This window comes from Lycorma delicatula, chromosome 11, assembly GCF_047948215.1.
Source record: "Lycorma delicatula isolate Av1 chromosome 11, ASM4794821v1, whole genome shotgun sequence".
Taxonomy (NCBI): Eukaryota; Metazoa; Arthropoda; class Insecta; order Hemiptera; family Fulgoridae; genus Lycorma; species Lycorma delicatula.
In genome coordinates, this window is record NC_134465.1 from 43,162,102 (window position 1) to 43,187,275 (window position 25,174).

General features: G+C 32.5%; 1 protein-coding gene across 1 annotated transcript in view; it reads left to right on the forward strand.

Annotated features, from left to right (window-relative positions):
- The first annotated feature begins 260 nt into the window (after nt 1-260).
- The window catches only part of LOC142332519 (uncharacterized), a 71,233-nt gene continuing 46,319 nt past the window's right edge, over nt 261-25,174 (forward strand). Inside the window, exons 1-3 of the mRNA XM_075378966.1 lie at nt 261-332; nt 2,560-2,919; nt 22,648-23,493. Coding sequence (XP_075235081.1) covers nt 261-332; nt 2,560-2,919; nt 22,648-23,493 — 1,278 coding nt within the window. The remainder of the gene's footprint in view (nt 333-2,559; nt 2,920-22,647; nt 23,494-25,174) is intronic.

Genomic DNA, 25,174 nt, shown 5'->3' on the forward strand with positions numbered 1-25,174 from the left:
TAAATTGGTCAAACTCAAAAAAAAAGTATCTCCAAATTAAATAAAAAAACACATTTATAACGCCATGACTTATCAACCTAAACACATCCTGTTGTGTCATTTGATTAGCAATTTCATAAATTGATATAGATTAAAAATTATAATATTTAAATGAATGTTTCATATTCATTCATACCTTCACTGTGTACACGAATAATACATACACAATGTGTGCTCATTTATAAAATTATTAAACTGTGTTCTGAATTCAAGTAAGAGATATGTATTCAGTTATTGAACATAGATGGGAAACACATAAGTACACAATAGAAGCTGACAATTGCTTGGCAAAAGTAAGTTTAATACTCCACCAACTTAGAAAACCATAAGAAATTGAAAAAGATTTCAAGAAAATTTTACATTTCTTAAAATATTAATACAATAAAGTCATCTTTAATGATCAGAGATTGGTACCACTATGGCAACCCATTTGGTGGAGTGGAAGCATCTCCGTCTTTCATCTAGAAGTTTCTAGGTTCAAATGAGACTTGGCATATTTTCATTTACTATAAAATTCATTTCTCATTTAAAAAAATAAAATATTTTAGAAAACAGAAGAACTGAAATATATATGTCAACAAAAATCCTAATATACGAATGAAATTGTTGTGAAAGAAGAAAAAATATTTATTTTGTAAGTATCTTTCAAAAATATTTATTTTTAAAGTACTTTCTTAGTAATTATTACGTTTCTTGAGTATTTTAAGAAATACTTAACTTCAGAAGTATTAAGTTTTGAAGTATTTTCTTAGCTGTTTTATGAAAAGTCATAGTCTGAAAATGCTTATCAAACATAGTTTCGTCGAAATTAAGAGAATAAAAAACTAGTAGAATATAAAGATAAAATCCTTGTTTTTCACATGCATTTTTTCAATAAGAGAAAACATATTTCAAGTATCAAAGACTGGAAATATTGATATTTCTGATCGGATTATGAATAAATACATTCTTGCAATCATCAGTGCAATTATTCTGTTTTTAATTATTATTTTCTTCCACTTACTTGAAGCAATATGTTTAATGAGTAATTTCATAACCAGAAGTTACTTTACATTATCTACCCCCACACAATTTAGATCACAATTTATTTGTTTTTCGTGTAATGAAGAGTGATTTTTGAAAATAAATGGAATTTTACGTAGATTTATATGTGTTGGCACTTATCGTTGTAGAGTAGAACCAAATTGAATATAATTTTATAAATTTTAAAAATTGGATTTGTCATTTTTCTTGAAAAACTGTATTCTTTTGGTATTTGCAAAAAGTCCACTTTGCCCCTTCATCACCAGCATTACGGACTGAGAGGTTATAAACAAAAAATGTGCATGAGTATATAAACTTTTATACCGGATTTAGTTTCATAAAATATTAATATTTAATAATATGGGGTAAATTTACATCGACTTTTGTCTAATTTCCCTCACCTAAATTACAATAAAGGTAAGTAATTATATGCAATTTAAATTACGCGCCCGGCTATGCGTGTTGGATACGTTCAATAATATAGTTTTTTTATTATACAAAGAGACTTCTTTTCAAAATATACACTAGCGCATTATTTTAATTTAATTAGGTAGTCTGTTCTATCATTAAAGTTAATACAATTTTTGTAGAAAGCAATAAATATTAATTCTTTCACTTTTCCAATTCTTTAAGTATCAAGTATAAACTACATTCATTTTTCTTTCTGATTGATTTGAATTAGTGATTGAAAATATCATTGGTTTTAATAATTTTGAAAACAAAATTTGTTAAAATATTTTTTTATATAATTAAAAAAAAATATAAGTATTCATCCTATAATTATTGAAAAACAATAAAAAATATAATAATATATGCTCAAGTATTTTTCAATAATAATTTAAAATGATTTTCTGTTACGAAATTTAAATTTTGAAAATGAGATTTTTGGTTACTCAACATTCATAAACATGACGGCCATGGCTATGCAATAAGCAACTAGCTAGAAGACGGAATGAAATGAAACAATGGCTATGGAAGTGCGACGGCAGGAATGGTGTATTGGGTTTCTGTGTAGTGATTTCTATGTTGTGTGAATTTTTGTGACTTACATCGTCTGTTTGTTGTTTTATTGTAACACAGTGTAGTTTTATATTAATTTTAAAGTAAATAACAGATTGTTTATTTTAAAACTGTTATCGTTTTAATTAAACGACAACCTGTTGTTCTGTTCTTAAAAATATTGTCATTGTATTCCATTGAGTAACATTTAATATACATTAATTATTACAGAATTTGTATGTTGTATTAAAATGGTGATGTTAGTAAAGTTATTTACTCCGTTTAATGAAATATTTAAACGAAATAAAACGAATTAGTTCGTCATGTTGGAATAATACTTGTTGTGCGTAAATTACATACGATAATGATAGTGTGTTACAGGACCACAATTTAGATTATTTTTAAACAATGTACCATAATTAAATTTCATGATAATAATGTGAAAGATTTTTAAGAAGTTGAGTTAGGTTAGGTTGCGGATTGTTTTTGAAAGGTTAGGTTAAACTGGCGTCCTATCCTCTGACTGATTGTGTTCCTGAGGGGGTGGAGGGAGCTGTTGCTCGTGGGGGTGGTTGTAGTATATTACAAAGAACTGCCCCCAGTTCGGGTGATGTGTTACCCCCTAAGCGACAGGCTGTTGTCGACAGACTTAGGAGACGAATAGAGAATTACAGACGTCATCAAAGTGATTGTATACCTCGGTTTGATCAGACATTCAATGGACTTGTGGAACAAAACCTACAAGATACATTAATTCTAAAACAAAGGTTTCTTGAAAATAAAGCTAAACGTGCTGCTAAAAAAACAGAAAAGAAGACACCAGATTCATCGCTCCAAAATAGTGTTCACTCAGTTTCTGTAAGTATATTGTTGTATTCGTAATTTACCTTAAATTCTTTTGTAGCTATTTTTGTTTGGTAATGTTATGTTTGTGTCTTTTAGATATTTTTTAAAATTAAATTTGCTGAATGTTCATCATTATTAGCTGATTAATGACAATCAGAGATAGTGCAGTTTTTATATTTATAGTGGCATTCGTCTACCAAATCACAGGAAGCATTGTGTATAAACCTAAGAGTCTGTATTACATTTTGATCTTGCTCAAGGTGTATACTCGTATAGGACTAAAAATAGTACAAAAAAGCATTAGGTTACCATTTTATTACAAAATTTCGAATAACTCATGTTCATGTGTAAGGCTATTTTATTTTATTATTATCCAACTACTTAATAGTTAAGTTAAACTCCATTATTTGTCCAGCAAACTGTACTATGTCAAGATCACATCTCAGTTTTGAAAGTCTACATTAGATGACTTTAGTCATCTAGTAACAATTAATGGTTTGTTAGTCGTATGAACATTTATCACTATCTCTACCATACCATTGTGTATGTAATTTGTGTATTTAATGTTAATTAGATGAAGTTAGTAATCGAAGCGAGCTGTTGGTTAAGTTTGGTTAGCTTATGTTAATATCGTATGTTGTTAAGTACATGAAAAACCTAACACTCACTTTGTTCGCTAATCTTGTATAATAACATTAAATATACAGTAAAATTAACATTAAATATACAACCTATATAGAATCTGTATATAATTTATTATATTAGTTTATTATTTACAATAAATCAGGTGGGAAGCTACCAAGTAGGTGGGACGGTGCTACTTTAGACCTCATGATGATGGTAGACTACATGCTAAAGTAGCAAAAAAAAATATTTAAATTAATCTGTGTACTAAACTTTTTATGATATCAACTTAATATAACCAAACTTAACTTAACTCTCACTTTGATCGCTGATTTTGTGTAGTAAACATTAAATATTCAAATTACGTACAACCTATTTCCAACAAAAGTGATATTTAAACCGAATACAAAATGACGTTATATTAAATTGTGAAAACTGATAAATTAACGGAAAAGAACCAAGTTAAGTTTAAGTTAATTTTAGCAGGTAAAATAATAAATCACTAATTAAGCTTAAAGTAAAAACACATGATAATGACATACTATCAACTAACAAACTGTGAATTACTGTGTTACTTGAGAATTAATGCCATCTAGTAGAGACTTGCAAAACAGATGTTATCTAGATATAATACAATGTCTGCTGGGTATATAATTTAACTTTAACTGACAATTTCTATGGAGGGATGAAAGATATAAATCACAGTGCTTTTTAAAATGGATTAAAAAAAATTAGTAAATTTTAGCTTGTAGCTGATGTGTCATAAATTTATAGGTTAAGAAGATCTAAAGTTGAACAAACATTTATTATTTACAGATTTACTAGAAAAGTTTTAGAGATACATTTATATGAAAGTTGATAAGGAAATGGCCAAAAATTTTAATCTATTACTGGTAAGAAAATCAGTTTAGTTAGAAGTCAATTATTCTGGTTGCCAAAAATTGTAATGTTCTACATAATTTGAAAAAAAAAAACAAATCTTACTTCCTAGAATTTTCATTGTCACAAAAATTCAACAGATTGAAGTCTAGTAGATTTTTATTTGTACCGGATTCTTTCTTATCGTGATGCTTAGCAGCTGCCAAAAATGATAACAGATGAATATTTATTATAATATAAAACATAAACAATATAAGATAAAGAAAAGAAATTGGTTATTCAAAAAAGAAGTGAGTTATAGTGGTGTCTATATAACCAGTGAAACCCAATTTTTATATTGGCCAACTGGACTTTGTCAAACTTGAGAGATATTAAATTTGTAGAATTTAAAAATTCTTGTTTGGTGCATTTTTTAAATAAGAGGATCGTTCAGTATTTAAAGAGTTAAACTCAACAACAGCAAAACTATTAAGTAGAATAAACTGAAATTATCTGATGTTTAAGTTAATGTTGTAATTATCAGCTGTTCAAAAGAAATTTCCATCACGTTATATATATTTTTTTTTTTTTATTTCAAAATATCTGCTCTACTTGAATTGTGTATCGTGTAAGAACAGTGCGTTGTGATAAGATATTTATTCTATGAAGTTGTAAAATTGGTTGAAGTTTACATGTGGATGTTAAAACAGTATTGAAAAACTTTATTAACGATTCAAATTTTTATAAGAAAATTTGACATTTTGCAAAATCACATTAATGATTTTATTTACGGGGACAAACAATTAACAATTTACAGTTACAGATATTTAACAATTTATTCACAATTTGTAGTGTGAATAATACACTGTCCATTCCGTTATTCATGATAACTGAACTATTGCAAAACATATTGAGGTTGGATCTGAGACAGTTGATTCAAAATCACAGACACCCAAATTCACATTTGTATAGAACTTAAATAGCAGTTTTATTTTTTTAGAGTGCATGATAATTCATCATGAGAACTGGATTCCAAATGTTAGCATGCATGAAAATATATGAATTCACCCACTAGAAAAAATTCTAAATATCACTTGATAAAATGATGATTAAATTGTTTTCATACTACAAAGGCCAATTTATAATCAACTCAGAGTAGTGTTTTGATATTCTAGAAAATAAAGTGAGACTTGCAATAAGGAAGAAATAACCTGGTTCTCTCTCAAAATGTGTTATTGTTCTGGACGATAGCGTCTGACCCCATATTGCTCAAATGACAGAAAGATATTCAAATAATTGAATTGTGTAATAGGAAAATACTATTTGAAAATAAGTTGCGGGTTTTTTTTTTGTTTTATGCTATGGAGTCACAATGAGTAGGTGTTTAATTAGTTTCAAAGCAAATGTGAATTTATTGTTCCATTGGCATAAAAATTAAATTAAATTAAAATTCAATTGAAACAGAAGCATTAAATTGCATACGCAAAGTTGCATAAAAGCTTATAACTAAAGTCAGTGACTACAAAGAGGCCTTTTTGTCCAAAAAATCATGGTCTTGAACATATTTATGTACAGGATTTCCCACGAGGAAATCAACATACTTCTCAGGTGTATTTCTCTCATCAACGTAATGAAAAAAGTTCATATAAACATAGGTCTGGAAACGCTTCATTAACAAGTACGGCTAGCGAAAGCTTTCGCCCAGAATTCAGCTCCCTCCTGTGAAATGAGGTTGTACTGAAATTTTTTTAGGAAGAATTTTTTTCAGAAGTCATAGATTAACTATAATCTGTGAATTTATATTATGAATGTCTAACAATCTTTGCTAATTTAGTCTTAACTTATAATATCTACATCTATCAAACCAGAAAACAGAACTGTTTTCATATAACTTGACATTTCTGTTTCCATTTTTAATAAATCGCTGAACCGTTAAAAAAAATTCCCACTGGTTTATTTGAAGTATGAATAAAACAGTTTTCTTTAACAGAAATAATATTAATCTGTGATACATTTTTAAATAATACTAATTAAAAAAAAAAGAAGAATTTTCTTTATGTGTTGAACGTACAGATAAATCTGTTAAAAGTTATTTTCATTAGTGCCTTATACATTACGGATTATCTTGTAGTTGTTTTTTTATATTTATTATCGTCATATATTTACTTTATTATCATTTTGTGTGTTTATATTTTGAATAATTAACATGGACTTAAATCACATTTTTTATTTTGCGATGCTGCTCTGATTCAAGATTTTAACACAATTTTCCTTGATTCTCCTGGAAAATGCTGGGGCAGTTCATTATTTCTATCCATGAGTAGCATATCTATCCAATCTTGTTGATCTATTTAATATATTATTATGAACAGATCAAAACAAAAAAAAATTCTTCAGTCTTGAAAGTTTTTGAATCAGCCCATTCCATTTGTTGTCATTTACTATATGTGCTTTCATGACTTTTTAATATCATATTTAAGCTAAGATTTAGAAATGTGTTATCTTTCTTATATTGATTGATATTTATGAAAAATATTATATTGACCGTTTCTATTGCGTTTTCTTCTCTTCTGTAGTTAGTCTCGAGGAATCCATCTGAAGTAAACTTTTTTACGCATAAGATGTTTAATCAACAATTTTGTGTTGGATAGACTTCGAAATTTGAGGAAATGAAATATATATAATCAATTGATAGTGAAATGTCTGTCCTTGTAAAATTTATTTTTAAGATCTTGTATCATTTCATGAGTTATTCAATTGCATATGTACGTGATTTTTTTTGTATACATTTAAATTTATCAGAAAAACAGTATGACATATTTACAGTTTTAAAACTTTGTTGAGAGGCCAAATCGAGAACTAATTTCATTTTGGAATTACATGGATAGATATTATTACTTTCTGTCAACCATCTGCAGTATTGTATAAAAGTAGAGTTGTCTGATTTCATTTAGAGCTGTTAGATTACAGCAGCTACACTTGTGTGTAGCTGCTGTAATCTGAGATACTAATCTCAGATTAAAAAAATATCTGTACGGCATATTTTAGATACAGCTAGAAACTTAATTATCTTTTACTGATTTTACCTTATCAAACGTTAACAGATAAAAGTATAGTATAACATATATACATCATTTAGTTAACTGATGTATATTAATTAGTATCAACAAAATAAAGTTTTAATACTAACATCCTGAAATATGTGTAAATCATATCTACTAGAAATAACAAAAATATACAAAATAGAATTTTAATTTTATTATTTTTTTCTCTTAAAAATATTTTGGATCTGATTAACATTCTTCCTTAACATTATTATTTGTGAAAGATAATTTTTCCAAGTTTGTCCTTTCATTAGCAATGATATTGCTGCAGTTGATTTTCGATCCAAGACTTGCCATGATTTTGTGAGTGGGTTTCATAATTTCCTGTTTGAATTGTTCATTTGTTTCTTTAACACTGGCTTACTCTAGTTGAAAACTGTGTTATTGAAATAGTCTGGTAGAAAGAAGTGTAGTATGTCAAAACTGATGTTCTCAAAGGTCTAGAAATGGTAGCAAAATATAAATTGATGTGATCTATGAGAATTCTTGTTGTTTATTTATTGTAAAATCGAATGAATATTATGCAGTATTGTCCTATCGGTTCTGTAGACTGCAGTTTGTTTTGTTAAATCCTGGAATGATAAAATTTGCAGTTGGAGTTTTCCATTCATAGTGATTGGCCGTCTACTCTTATAATTCTTTATTGTAGTTGTTGAACACAGTCTTTTTGTTGCTGTACTTTTCTGTTTTGTTTGCTTTTTGAGGATTGTTCAATTCCCAGAACCTGAATGAAATTCTGTTTATTTACAAACTTTGTCAGGTGAAAATTTGGCTCTTCAGTTGTCACTAGAGAGGTAATAAAATCGTGATCCCCTAATCTGCTTAGTAGAAATTTAGTGGCCTTACACGTAAGATTTTGTTGTGATCATTTTGTTAGAATAAATTTGAATTATATATGAATGGATGTAAGGGTTAAATCGTATGCAAGCTTTGACTTGTTAACAGAGGATTGCTCTCGTGTGACGCTGTTAAAATGGCTTGTGTTCAAAAGCATAGCAGGTTATACTTGCTCAGATATTCTCATAATTTTTTATCTTGAACACTTCTAAACACTTTTATCTTACCAAAACTACATACTCGGTTTGATTAAACTTCTCCAAGAAAATACATATCATAGCATGGGCCTCTGCTTCATAGTTATTGATATTTGGGTTTACATCACACTATAAAATCTCACTTTGTTAACCAACTCTTCCTGTAATTCAGTGACATCAGTTAGAAACTGGGAGATGTACTGACTTTTTAAAACTCTAAATTAAATAAAATAATAACCTTTTTATTAGCAGTAGATAAAGCATTTCAAACTGCATGGATAGAATCCCCATCTATTATAACTGTAGTATCTGTTACCTATAAAGAAAAATTTCTGAGTGTTTTATTAGATGACATCTTTTAGGAAGAAATAATTGAATTTTTTTTTTTTTTAATATAACAATTGATTTCTTTTGTTCCGAGTTCCGTAAATTAAACACTTTAACTTATCTGTATGTTTATACTAATAAAAGTGCAATCTTTTCTAAACAGAAAGTGGTTACTTATCCTGAAATAAAAAAATATCCTGTCACAAAACAGACAAAAAAACTTCTGTAACAACACAATATTTCTGCTTATAAGAAAGGGCTTTAGTATGTCTGAAAGGAAATTAATAGACATTCAAGATTTTTTTGTTTGTCTAGAAGGGTAGATAATACTTTAGTGTTTAGCATTTTATGTTATGTTCGTTACACTTATTCACATGTGTGGTGTTAGGTATATGAGAATAAATGGCTAATAAACCTGGCCATAGCACCTTAGCAACAGATTCTATTTAATAAAAATTATTTATAACTTATAATAAAAACAGGAAAAACGTATACAAGAAGATAAACAGATGCTAGTAACTATATACCCTCGATGGGGAGTCTTACTCTTTAAGACTTAGTGGGTTGGGAACCCCACGTCTGCGCTCCTTTTCTTCCCACTACACACTAAGCTGCTGAACCTTTTACACCATACACATCCACTAAATCGCAAACACTACACAACTTACAACATACACATACAGCAACACAGGAAAACTTTGTTTCTTTTTACACTTACACTCAGTGATGTTGCGACATCTTACGAAACGCAACCGTAACCCAAGGTAGAAACTATCGTGCCTATGGATGTTTGACTGTACCTAGTGAGTTTTGAACGATGTCCTAGGGACATCTGAGCGATCCCAGTTGTATTTACTTCTAGTTTCTGTACGCGTGGGTTCTGCAGGGTGATCTTATATTTACCCTGTACTCGTGGGACCAAGATTAGTAATTCCCGAAAAACCCCTGTGATTGTTGGTGGTCCATCTGAAAAACCACCACCCGAAGTTATGTGAAAAGACCTCACCCAGCGTTGTCCGATGAGAACAGTTTAACTGGTGACACATCCCGTTCTTAGTATAAGAATGTAAGATTTGTTTGTTCTTAAAAACAATCAGGAAGGAGGCTTCCTTTTCCTCACTCTTTCTCATAAAAAAGACCTCACTTTTCCTGAAATAAAGGGATAGCAGGCTCAAGTGGTTTACCTAAAAAGTTAGGAAATTAAGAGACGGAATGACACTGGTTGAGACATTTAGTGAGGAACAGAGTCGATTAGTCTTGCTTCTCACCAACATAGGTGATAACATAAAATCAGTATACCACAAATTCTTGAATAACAGCTGAGGAGTAATCTTTTTGCTGGGATCTTTTGGAAATCGATATTAGTGAGATTACCGATGAAATTCGTCCGAGGTGTTGTAGAGGTAATTATGAAATGTCAGAGCGGAACGGAGGAATCTACTCCCTCTCTTGTACTAACGTTTAATCTTCCCGTACCATCGGAGAAAATAAGTTACGTGTCTATTCGAGTGTGACCATTCATTCCCAATCCTAGGCGATATTCCAGTGTCAAGGTATGTTCACACTACAACTTGCTCGAACTCTGCAGTATGTGCTCGATGCGCAAAAGAAGGCCATATCGACTCTGAATGCCAGGAGAAAGAAAAATATGTTAACTTGGGGGATCACATTCGATTTGCTCACGAGATTGACCAAATTTTAAAGAAAAGAGGGTAATTATCAAAATTTGTACCGAGCACTAGCTTTCTTTTCCGGTCCGGTATCCTGGTAAAAACAGATGTCTCTTCTCCAGCCGCTACATCAAAACAAACTCATAGAAATTCTGGTAATCAACAGTGCGGATCCTGCATTGAATTGAAACAGCTTGTTCAGATGTTACCTGATCAGGTGGCCTCGCTCAAAACCATTATTTTAGAGCTAAGAACTCAAACAAGAAGGATAGTTTTGGTGGAAAGACCAACTGTTGTGTACCGAAAACCACTTCAGTCAGTACATTAAATAAAACTCCTGCTGCACAACAACTCAGCAAAAAACCAAGATGCCAATGAAGAGATCTACAAGAAATCGTCACCTGGTACGGTATTTCGGTCCTCCTAGGTTTCAAAATCCCCCTACCACCTTCTCGAGGTCGATGAAGTGTCTGAAGAAGTCAAGCACTTGTTAAAAATTATTAATACAAATAAGAAAAACCGGATAAACAAATAATATGCACAGAGTTTTGTAATAACAGTAGAAGAGTATTTACGGGTACAAAAATTATTCAATGGAATGTTTGCCGTCTCCGTTCCCACCATGAGGATATTGAAATCCTGATAAAGGAAGAATCCTTTAATACTGGGTCCGAAGGAGACTCGCCTCCGTCCACAGGATGATGCGTCCTTTCGCGGATACGTTTGCGAATATCAAACTGAGGGCGAAGGATTAGAAGGTGTGGTTATTTTCCTAAAGGAAGTAGTATTGGCCACGCGGATACCATTGGATACAAACATCCCTGCAGTCTCAGTGAAGTTATTATGGGCATTCAACATAATATCTGCAACGTATACCTTCCACTGAATTTGGATATTAGTGAGGATTATCTGTCCAATCTGTTTTCCCAGATTCCTTCACCCTACTTAATATTTGGCGATTCATGGGGTTCACCGTCATGATCTCACCGAGGAAATATTGTTGATCTATTGGGTCAGAATTTAGATCTTTGCTTATTGAACGATGGATGGTACACGTTTGTATCATCTTCATCAGGTACATCTTCATGCATTCATCTGTTGTGTTTAGCACACATCTTTACTTTCACGTCTTAACTGGTGCGTTTCCAAAAACGTTTTTGGAAGCGATCACAGACCGCGTGTTTTCTTAATAATGATTTGCTTCATAGTTAGCTATGCAGATGGGTGTTTGAGAAGGCAGATTGGAACGGATACAAAGAGTTTTAGCCAATACGATGAAGTTGATGCCGCGATCCACCTACTGCCAAGTTTACACACCAAATTCTCGATAGTGGGAACGAATTCATCCCTTTTAACGTCTGGAAAGCCAAGGCGACCTGCTGTTTCTTTGTTGGATGGAGACTGCAGGCGTGCACTAAGAGATCGGCGTAGGGCTTTATGTCATTTCGATCGAAGGAAGACACACCTACCTTGTGACGTTACCGGTCGCTATACCAGCCCCTCCGTTCCGAGTCCTGAGGGGCTGAGGTAAATAAGGTAAAATGTCTAAAAAGGTTAGACAGGCTGAGAGTTCTATCTAATACCCGTTGGGGAGCCGATCGTATATGCATGTTTCACTTCTACCGAGCCCGGTCCGTTCCCGCTTAGACTAAGGCTGCGTAGCTTATTCATCGGCACGGGCCACCGCCTCAAAGATACTCGATGCAGTTTCGTCATCATTCATCCGTCTTCCCGCGGGTGCGTTTCGCAGAGGCTCCGTGGTAAGTCTGCTGATGGACAGTGGTGAGCCACCTCTTCAGAAAAGGCGAAAGCCGATGATATACAACTATGTGGCTCGGAATAAAGCGCGATTAGCTCATCCAACCTTTGATGCGGTATTCTCTAACCAGCTTGTTAATCGATACCTTGAACAGCCGAAATCTACTGCTCCGCTAGGCATCAGAGCTCAGCGCTTTTTCTCAGCTCTAAATATACGATTACCTCCATTCCTTACTGTTGCTCCATGTTATTACCCCTCTTGGCGGCCTTCTGTCGTTAATTATTGCTTTGATCTTTGTCAATATAATAAAAAGAACACAAATCCGGTTATTTTGCGGAACAAATTTTATAATATTATAAATAGCGTGAATCCTGATGTTACAGTTTATACGGTTGATTCTAAAATCGTTAATTCTGTTGGTTGTGCGTTTGTGGTTGGCAACAGACAATACACGTTTGGCCTCCCCAGCATCGTCAGTATTTTCGTTGCGGTGCTGTTTGCTACTAATAAGGCCGTAAGTATAATAGGTCCAACATTTCGACATGTACTTGTTTGCTTGATTTCCATGAGTGCCTTACAGGCGATTCGTGACGTGTACTTCAAACACCCTGTTGTCTGTAAGATTCAGGTGCTATTTCGCAAATGACTAAACGTAATACAACTGTGAGCTTCTGCTGGATCTCGAGGCATATTGCAATTTCGAGCAATGAGCGCGCAGATAGTGCGGCAAAAGAGGCTTATTTTCAGCCTGCTTTTACCAATCGCTTTGCTTCTAACGATCTTGTCTGTTTCCTGAAAAAGGTGGTTCACGATGAGTGGCAAAGCGATTAACAATTTCTTCAATTAAGCACACTGTGTCACCTTGGAGCTCCTCTTCAGAAATAACCGTCAAGTGAAGGTTATTTGTGAATAGAGCACACTAGGCTTACAGAATGATATCTGATGACTCAAACAGATGCACCCGTTTGTCTACGTTGCGACTGCCAAATGACAGCGCGCCCCATCCTTGTGGACTGTATCTGTTATGCGTTATTGCGTCAGAAGTTTAAACTAGGGGTTCTCATGCGAAATATCTTAGGGAACAATTCAATAATGCATTTTATTCTTTTAACTTACTTTTTTAATGTTGTATCCACTGCGGATACCATTTTGTATATTTCGTCTTTAGCATACGTTACAGGCTTTTCCGTTTTAATATGTATTTTTACGTTGCTAGGTTTTAGTTTTTAATTGTCAGTTGTTATCATCTACTTACAACAAATATATCGTGTCCTGGCGATGGTAACGGGAAAGTGTTTTTCGTCCAGAAAAAAAAAGAAAAGACAGCTGCCAACCAAATCATGTACATATTGAGGATGCTGCTAATAACATATGTACATTCTAATAATAAATGCAGTTAATGTATATCCAAAAGCCAAAGAATCTCACAGAAAAAGGAAACATGGTAAGGGGGAAAGAAATGATCTACCCGTACGTGATTATCCACAACTCACAGCTGGACGGATCTGTATACCCATTAATGAAAAATATATTATTCCTCAGACACTCCTACCCGATCGGTTGGGAGTCTGAAAGGAACATATTAGGTTCGAATTTGTTACGGATATTTACACCTATTTCTGTATTTATAAAAAATATTTTGAAAATAATTTTTAGCCACATCGGACCCAAAAAAAGAAAAACGTATTTGTAAATATTGTAATAAAAAATCATCCATATTGTTTCAGAAAACTCTTTCGGAATCAAATTTTTTGTTTTTGTTTTATGGTAATCTTTTTTCACATTTATCCGAACAAAATGGTGCAGTTAATTAATTATATGATGCACTTATTTAAAAGATTACATCTTTTTAATGAATTTTTACTTTCCCGTCTAGATAGCGGTATAGCTCTAGGAGGGAAAGTATTGTAATCGGTCCAATTTGGGCATATGCTATTTTCACCGGATCTTGACGTTTTGACATGTAAGGAACCCAAAAAAACCGATTGAAAATTTTCCGGATGTTAATATTCGTATGTACATGTGTGTGTTTGGTGTTGTCCTCTAAATCACCTTATATCTCCAGAACTACTCGGCTAATTTTGACCAAACTTGATCGAATTACTTCTCTAAACGGGGCATTGTTGCCGTTAAATTTTCAATTTTCAACTTAAAAGATCAAAGGGTTAGACTGTAGAGTAAGTTCACGCTCAGTATCTTGAGAATTTGCTTAATTAAGATAATTTTTTTCTGAGGCGTATTTGTTAATTAAAAAATAACAATATTTGCAAAAATAAAGTTTTACAAAATCGCACTCCCACACCAAAAATGCTGTTGTAGTCGTCAGCTGTATTGTGTCGTCATAAGTGAGCGGTTAGAATTAAATAAATGAATAATACTGTGTAAAAACCAAACTAGGTTTGGCTGGGTCTCTAAACTCGATCGCCCGATCGACTCGTTTTTTGGTGTTCCTCGCGGCTACACCGGTTTGCTGATTGTACAAGCGAAATTTGTTTCTGAAAGTTGTGAAATTACATCGGTTTAGTTAGTGGCGACCGTCGCCGCTAGTACCGCCACAACCGCGCGAATTAAATACGGTATGCGCGCGCGCTTTAGTTAGAATCATTGAATTAAATAAACGAAAAAGTTTTGTATTTAGATAAAATTTTAAATTAAGTTGTGTGTGTAAGCCGCGCATCAGAAAAAACCTTCTTTAGCCGCGTGACGGGAAAGTCCTAACACTGTTTTTTTTTAAATAATGCTTCCAAAATGCATTAAAACAGTTGCACACATTAAGTCTACCTCTTTTGCGTTTTAGTCTACTAAGCAGCGGCTGCTAGTGTTGTGTATCCCGTGTATTTTTTTCACAGAAGTATTGATGGATATCACTCGTGTAATTTAAAGTTCTGTATAATTGGGTTCCCGTTAAAGACCAACATAACTTTGAACGGGGGGAGGGGGTGTGGCGACCGGAAAGTAACTTGGTGGGTGTCTTTTCTTACGGGGTCGGGATGCTGCTTTAGAAATGTTTGTGGACTATAATATTGTGTAATGTTAAGTCTGTTATAGTCCATTCAGAAAAATATTATCAATATTTTGGTGTTTTTTTAACAAAATTGATAGATATAGATTCCTCATACATTACTCGATGTAGGTTCTGAATTAACCCAAAACTACAGGGTGAGCAACATAAAACCGTACCGATACCGCTGCAGAATCGGTAGGTTATGTTGGAATGAAATTTAATGAATGATACCGATAAATTAAATAATAAAAACATAAAACGTAATTTAAATGTTGCATTTATTTACCTCATTGTTAGAAAAAATATGTTCAAAATGACCACCCTGGGCATCGATGCTCGACTGATCATATTGAGAGTCGTCTTGACGCAAAACGTTGTCAATTGCATTATTGATTTCTTCTTGAATGTACACCTTCAGTTCATCAACATTGTGGGGTTTAGATGCATAAACTCTCTCCTTTAAGCAGCCCCAAAGGAAAAAATGGCAAGTAGACAACTGTAGGGAACGTGGAGGCCACCGTCGTCCGCTGGCAGCTCGTTCATTTGTGAAAGCTGCATGAACGCGATTCAGTGAAACGCTTGATGTGCGACACGTTGCTCTGTGTTGTTTAAAGAAGCTGTATTCTTTCTCCTTGTTAGTTAATTGGGTATAGAATTCGAAAATTGTGAGGTTAACTTGTGCATTGACAGTCGGGTCAAAAGATATCGGTCCCGCTATACGATTACCGGAAACGGTACACCAAACACCAATCTTCTCATCGTGATGTGGACGCTCGAATATCTCGTGAGGATTCCTTGGCATCCAATACCTGGTGTTCTGCGAATTAACATAGTCGGATAGATGAAATTGTCTGACGTGAAATACGACGTCGGGTTTATCTGTCCACCAACAATGTTTTTCGAGAAGCCAGTTGTAATAATTAAGTCGTTTCGGTTTGTCTGTCTCCTTCAGTTGTACACGGTATGGTTTCAATTTTAATTCATGAAGAATTTTACGACAAGATGTGTATTTAACACCGGATTGTTGGGATAACTTTCGTAGTGATTTTTTTGGACCGGCAGTAATTCTCCTTTCAGTATCGGCAATGCCCTGTGAAGTTCTAACGGAAAATCTTACGTTAGAACAGGCAATCGTCTTCGTTTTGCATTTGAAACCGAACCTGTTGTACGGCTTTTTTTAAGTAAATCGTGTGTGCTGTACTCTTCCAAGCATAAGGAATTTCTACGAATTCACGACGTGATTCTTCAAACGATCCAGAACGAATATCGGCCTCAACTATAGCTATCCTCTCTCTGATTGAATAAAGCATTTTACACAAACGCAACTCTTTCTTTTCCTGTTTAGCCTCCGGTTACTACCGTTTAGATAATACTTCAAAGGATGAATGAGGATGATATGTATGAGTGAATGAAGCGTAGTCTTGTACATTCTCAGTTCGACCATACCTGAGATGTGTGGTTAATTGAAACCCAACCACCAAAGAACACCGGTATCCACGATCTAGTATTCAAGTCCGTGTAAAAATAACTGACTTTACTAGGACTTGAACGTTGGAACTCTCGATTTCCAAATCAGCTGATTTGGGACGATGCGTTCACCACTAGACCAACACGGTGGGTTACACAAACACAACTGCACTCGCTATACTGCTCTGCAAATAAACGTATACTGCACAGACAGGTAACCACCTGATCAGTAGTAATCAATAGTATTATATAGAATCACTAGTCGCGCTAGTTGTGCAAGAGTTATTCATAAATAGTGTTGGGTTGCGGTTTCATTATGGGTTCGATTTTATGTTGCTCACCTCATGTATATTTTTTATTTATTTATTGAAAGCTGATTGTATTAGAAAGTTTTTTATTTGCTGATCTAAATATAATGTGGCACTCGGCTTATCTGTTTCTAGAATGATATTTATAGAAATTAAATAATTTGATTATATTGCTCACATTGTCACACAAAATACTGATAATTATGTATGTTTTTTCGAATTTAGGCCCTGCTATCATTTGTATACATATTGTCATATTGTAAAAAAAATCTCACGTGTTTGTTAAACATATATTGTTTATTTAACACGACCTAATTATATAAGAAATTTACGATCGAGTGTATAATTCATCCAGATAAGCAGCACATGTTGCGTGTGATTTACGTCGGAGACAGATAGTGTTTTTTAAAGAGTGGACAGTCTGTTCCCCTGGATGTGTACGGTTAGATTATTTCTTACAGATTACTAAAATTATCACAACATTTTTTTTTCACTAAAGAAAATGAAAAATAAAGGTTAAAATAGTAGCGGTTATGGGCATCGAGGAGGTCGGAGAAGATTAAATTAAAAACAGAGCGAAAAATAAATTCATTTAGAAGTAATTAGGAGAGTGAATAGGAATCGAAGCTGAACCGGAAGGGGAAAGCTTTTGTTGATCGACCGGGTCGTACGAGAAGAGAACGGTCGATCGGTGCTGAAAGGATCAGTAGATGGTGGAAAACAGAGCGGCCAGAAAAATTAAAACCGATTGACAATCTAAAAAGAAATGATAGATGTCGAAAATGTAAACTTTTAGCCGGGAGTAAAAGAGAATCAACGTAGACGTGGTGCAAGCGACCTGTCACGGGATAGATAACCGTATGATGATATTATTTTATTCAGATGAATCATTAATTAATAAATTATAATTTACTTTTATTACGTAGTAGTAATTAATCTAGCGTATACAAACGATACGCGTTAATTGTATATTTGAACGGTTTTAAAAACGATGTACTAAAGTTGTATTAAAAAAAAAAAAACTGGAAGTAAAAATAAATAAATTAGAAATAACAGTACTGTATCCTGATTATGACAAGCCTGCGATTAATTTTATAGCGGTCTATTATTTATAAGTAGAAAATTTCGTACTTGTGTTGTCACATTAACCGGTTAGGTCTAGTAAATAGTCAATTTACCGATCGTTTTTTTTTCAGCCTTTAAACAATCTTTACTTTCTTGTACGAACTAAAGGAAGTAATGTGATCGTGAAAAATTTCGGTTTTCAGATTTCAACGGAAATATTTATTTTGAACTTCTATCAATCCATTTTTACTAGTTTCGGCATGACGTCTGTACGTACGTATGTATCGCATATCTAAAAAACGATGAACCTTAGGACGTTGAAATTTTGGATTTAGGACTGTTGTAACATCTATTTGTGCACCTCCTCTTTTGATTGCAATCGACTGTGTCAAAAGTGTCCAAAAAAACCTAAAATCCAAAAGAATTAGGATTTTGAAGTAGTAAGTCCTCATTGAGAGTTTTTCAACGATATGTCATAAGTGGTACTTATTTTTATTGGTTCCAGAATTATAGTCAAATGAAATTTTAATTAATGAAATATTTGAATATTATAAGTGGGAAGGCACATCGGTTCGAATTCGACTAAATTTCCTTTCTTTTATTTTAATATATTGATTTATTAATAATTACAATCGCATTAATATGCGATTGTAAAAGAAATGGGTACTTACGTATTAACGCCACCGCAGCTACAGCTTTATTTAAAAACAAAGTAGTCAATCGGATTCAAAACAGAATATAAATGGTTATTTATATTTATTTATTTTATAAATATAATTTAACCCAACTTAACCTACGCTCGCTTCGCTCGCTAACCTTGACTAATTAACAGGAGTGTTTTGATTATTTAAATAAGAAATAATTGCAATAATTACTGAATTTATTAAATAAATACTCAAAAAATTACGGTGTTAATTAGTCAAGGTTAGCGAGCGTAGGTTAAGTTTGGTTAAATTATATTTATAAAATAAATAAATATAAATAACCATTTATTAGAATTAATAAAGAGACTGTTAATTTTCCACCGAAATCCGATTGACTACTTTGTTTTTAAATAAAGCTGTAGCTGCGGTGACGTTAATACGTAAGTACCAAGAAATGTTTACAATAAATAATATAATTCGATAAAAAAAAATGAAAAAATCAGAATTTATTAGAGAAATAACATTTTATGTACTTTTAAAAATGTATATATGCAATTTAACAGGCGTACAATCTTGATTTCACAGGTCAAACTTTGCCTTCTTCTCTCTTTGTCTGTTTAGCCTCCGGAACCACCGTAAGGTATTATTACTTCAGAGAATGAATGAGGATGATATGTATGAATGTAAATGAAGTGTGTGGTCTTGTTCAGTCTCAGGTCGACCATTCCTGAGACGGTGGTTAATTGAAACCCTACCTCCAAAGAACACCGGTATCCACGATCTACATGTAGTATTCGAATGCGTATAAAAGTAACCGCCTGCCAAATTTACTAGGTCAAATATAATTGTATAGATAGCATCGGCTGTATATACGCATGATTTTCGATATCGCTGATGGGATAGACAGTGATTAGTTAATTTTAAAGCTGTATTTATTTAAATGTAAGAAAAATAAAAGTATTCTTTTAATTTTTTGTGTGTCAATTATTCTGTTGAATTGCGTTAGTGTTTATTAAAAGAAATAAGGTGTATATGTGCAGCTGCATAATTAGTTAAAGTTCTGTGTTTCTTTGTTGCTGTTAAACTTAGTTATATAATTACAGCGGTATTACTGTGTTACATTCTTCATTGTAAATTAATTAGTTAATATTATTATGTAGAACATGAAACCGTGTAATTAAATGAAATTGTGCATGGGAATCGGTTCAATTTTTTTACAATAGATTTGTTATTGTTGTGTAGTACACGAATTCTATTTCTACATACTGTCTGTATTGTTTTTCTTTTATTTATGTATCGTAAGAGCAGGACGGTTGTTGAAAGACTAAAACAGAAGGGGCTTATAAATTTATGAATTTGAAAGTATCTGATATTGTAGGTTTTGGAGTAATGTTTTTATATATTTATGTGTGTTTGTTAATTTATCCCTTTTAACGATTTAGACAGAAATCTATTAAAAGATTTTTATATAATTGTTTTTTTTAAACTGTTGAAAAAACATAGATTCACCACGTTCATTGTAATTATTTAAAAAAAAGGCTTTTTCGGTAAGCGGGTGCTCCTTTTTTCTTCTTTCAAATCAGTGGGTATCTGAAGATATTTGCAGAAAAATATTTGCGTAGCTTAAGTTTGGTTAGATTATATTTGTAATTATAAGAAATAATGTTTGTATTGGACCTCTGGAAGACCCATGCTTCAATAAAATCGGTGGGAGAAATAAAAAAAACGTCGAAGACTAATCAAAGATTGATTGTTAATATGGAAAATTGCTACTTTTTCAGTAAAAATGTTATTTGGTTATTTTTATATAAATGTAGAAATGCGCATTTTTATTGTTATTTTTGAGAAAAAACATAAAAAAGGTACTCGCTTACCGCGAAAGGCCCCTCCCCCCCCCCCAAAAAAAAAATACTAATTCCAATTTATTTGTCATAACATTTATAATTACAACTGATGTTAATGCACGCGTCAGAATCCATTGTAAAACGTTTTGATTATATCAATTTACTTGCAGAAAACTGCAAGCAACTGATTAAAAAAAAATATATATCGATGAATAGTTTTTATTATCTTTTTTTTTTTGAGTCATCAGTCCATAAAACGAATGATTATATCCTTTTCTTTAGTCGTGCTGAAATCATTCCGTTATAGCCTCGCATCTTTATCATCAGCTTAGTCTTCGGTTTAAATTAAATTTCAGTGAATCGTTTGAAAAAAATTACTTGAAAAAGTAATTTTGGTGGTAGATTATACTTTGATGGTGTTTCCTCTCATCCGAAAAATTTCGTTTTTTATTCAGGAGTTCAGGTTTTAGAAACTTATGTTTTGAAATTTATCAGATGATATAAAAAAATTCATTCTTTAACTTATTATAAGGTAATAAATAATAACAAAACAGAAAAAAAAGTCTGATGTGGGCACCACATGACTTCCTTTTACGCCCATTAAATTATATATACACATTCTTTTTTACAATGAGGTTAATAATTATTAATAAATCAATATATTTAAATAAAAAATAAAGAAGTTGGATTCGAATCGATTTTTCCTTGTAAGATCCATATATTTCATTGATTAAACTTTTATTTGTCTATAACTCTGGAAACAATGAAAATAAGTACCACTTATGTCGTTGAAAAGCTTTCAATGAGGACTGATTACTGCAGTTAAGAAAAAGTTCAAAATCCAAATTCGTTTGGGTTTTGGGCCTTTTTGGACTCCTTTGGTCCAGTCGATTGCAATCAAAAGAGGAGATGCACAACTAGATGTTACAACAGTCTTAAATCCAAAATTTCTATATCCTTTGGGAAATCGTTTTTGAGTTATGTGAGATTCATTCGTACGTACGTACAGACGTCACGTCGAAACTAGTCAAAATGGATTGAGTGATGGTAAAAACGGATGTTTCCGTTGAAATCTGAGAACCGAAATTTTTCACGATACTTCGTACAAGGAAGTGAAAAGGTGATGTTATAGTGATATCGTTCGAAGTTCAGTACACGGAATCGTTAGTTAACATAACCTTAGCCTTGTCCTAAACCTAACAAATTCAAACGAATTTCATTTAACTAAGTTGTATTTGTAAATTTACAAGTTATTTTCTACGTAAATAATGTATATTGCACGTGTACAATGCGGAATTACGAAAGTTTTGGTGACGATACTGTGTAACTTACGAGCGATATAACTCTGGTGAAAGGCGTTTCCAACGAATAATTTCAATTGTAACGAATAACTTATATCATAAATAGGTACTTTTTCGGAATTCACAGCCAAAAAATATAATTATAATTTGTATAGTTAACATTAATTACACGTGGTTGGCGTGTGAAGTGAGCGTAACTTATGTTGATAGACGTACGATTTGTCAGTACACGGTATCAACAAATATAACCATGTTTAACCTCTACTAATTAACGTTAAATATACATGCAAATTATGTACAACCAACTAATATTGTAAAGTATAATACGTGAAAAATTGTAAGAATTTGGCATAAATTCCGAAAAAGTACTACCCTTAAATAAGATATATTCCTATATTCCAAATTTCATAAAAATTTGCGGCGAATCCCTTTATTATATATATATATATATATATACCTATTAATTTTAGATGTAATTTCAGTTTGTAATATTATAATTGTTTTTTTTTTTTTTTTTGTATAAACTGTAGTTAAACTTGTGTTTATAAATCAAAAAATGAATATTCAATTAAGAAATTTAATATTTTGATTAATAAAAAATGGATATCCGTTATTATTTTTTTAAATTTATATATATAGCATTAACATGTTTTTTTTTTTAGAATAAAGCTTCAAATATTTTAAATAAAATACGAGTAAATAATTACATTATTTTTCTTTTTTGGTTGTAGAAGTTGGTCAACAATGTTAACAAGAGGCCTGCAGAGGATACACAACCGGTACAGTGCGGTGGAACCAACAACGGTGCCGACGGCCTGACGAAATTTTCAGTAGAAATAGTACAGCAGTTAGAATTTACAACATGTTCGAACAGTTCGCAGATCTCAACAAATGTAACCGTCAAAGCGTTGAATACATCGGTGAAAACCGCACCTTCGCGAACAAATTCGCCCGGCTGCGGAACAGGAGGACCGGGTGCACCGCCAGGATCTCATACGGTACCGCCTACGACGACAAGTATAGGACAAGATGTCTCGTGCAAACAAGAACCGTCTTCGCAAGACTGCCCTGAATTTGTCGATCTCGAACAGTGTGCGGCGGCGTTAGAAAAAGATGCTGCCGCCAACGGTGGAAGTTCTTTTCCTGGATTCTCCGATCTTATCGGCGACGATACGTCCGATGCGATTATTACATCGGATGCTTTTAAAGACCTGATCTCAGAAATATCAGATTTTCCATCGGAATTCATGAAAGACTTTGATTTCGACGGTGATAATAAAAGTAGTATACCGACGGCCGATGATTTACAGCCTCATCCTGCAGTTCCTCCACCGCCACCTCATAATCAAAGTAGGAATACGGCGGGATCCATGTACGGTAATACTGCTAATACTAATGCTGTCGGTCCGGGTATGACGGAATTAAGTCCGGCCGCCCAGACGTTAAAACAAATGGCCGAACAGCATCAACATAAGACTCAATTAGGATTAAATTATGGCAGCCATCCTCGGAATCCGAATCAAACAACGCAGGCAGCAACTCCACCTCAGCCGCAAACGCCAAACATCAAACAAGAGGTAAGATGTTTTCTTAGTTCAAGTCTGATATCTGTTATTTTAGTGTATAACATTTTAATTCTTCTGTTTATGTTTTCCTTGTATCGTGTAAGTAGCATGAATCCATAAATCTGATACATGAATATTTTATGTTCTGGTCTCCTTGTTATAATAATTAATAATATTATATTATAATAATAATAATTAAAAATAAATAATTATTAATTAATACTAAATATTAATTAGTGTATACTAACAAATTAGTAAATACTAATTTGTTAGTAATTAGAGCAACAAGTAATCTATATATATAAAAATATTATTTGTCTGTCTGTTCCAACTTACTCGAGATCTACCGGACAGATTTGTTTAAAATTGTGCACACCTACACTTTGAAGCCCTGCGATGAACATAGGCAAATTTTTTTGGACCTCCGACATAAAGGTTGCAAGTTATCAGCGTTAAAGTTACTTTTTTCCATTTTGACAACATTGGATTCATTTGTTCGCATGCTTTAAAAGTTAAATTTCGTGTGATTTTAGTTTGTTTTTTCAATTCGATGCGGATTCGAGTTCCAATTTTGATGACACTTAACGATTGTGATAATAGCAAAGTACTTTTTTGTAGATTCTTCATATTGCTGCTGGTAGGAGATTTAAATCAGAGGTGGCAGAGAAATTAGGTTTTTACAATGGCCGAGTCGTATGAAATTACTTTTAATGTAGGCTATCTATTTTTTTCATGCGATTTGGCGTTATTGAGTTATACGTGTAAAAGTTAATTTTTTACAATTTTGACATTTTTGCATTTATTTGTTCGTATGCTTGAAAAGTTTAATAAATGGTTTTATGCAGTATTCAATTTCTACACAATTATCCAAATTAAGATACATTTTCTCTACTCAAGTTCTCATTTCAGGTCTTCTTAAATTTATCTCCAATACTTTGTTTTTCCGGATATTTTAGCTTTTCTATCAATTAGAGTAATGGGCGATTTTATTAATACACGTGCGGATTTACAACCTTTTAAAAGTTCTTTAATGTTGATTTCTACCTTTTTAATATGGTTTAGCTCTTTTCTTTTACTTTATTCAAATTTTCTATTACTATTTTTGAATAAATATTCTTTAAATGTACAATGTACAGGGAAAATAAAGTGTAAAATTTTACAACAAAATTTAAAACACTTTATTTCTTCCTTAAAGCTTATTTAATTTTCAAAATGACTTTGATTTTCAAGAAATATTTAATTTTTAGCTAACATTTCGCCGGCTGGGAGGTTCGGTGAAGCCGGGCCGAGCGGCTAGTTAGTAATAAAGTAATTTACTAATTACTTTGTTAGTAACAAAACATTTACTAACGAAGTAAATGTTTTGTTACTGAATAATTTAATTATTAACACATTCATGAGTATGATTATGATGGTCTTCTGTTATGGATTCACTGATAGACAGTGGCTGACCATCGTTGTCCTGGTTTATACAAATTTTTTATTCATTTTGGGTGAAATGTAGTCCTAATGAATTCTTTTAGTGCTCTTGCTCTAAGTACTATTTATTTTGTAGTTGTTTCACTGTATTTTCAACATTTTTTTTTGTGAATTTTAATAGATTAAGTTTTTTTTTATGTTTTAAGTTCATTTGCTCTTGCAAAAAGTAATTATTTTAAATACTAACAATTCTTTAATATTTACTGTTGAAAAT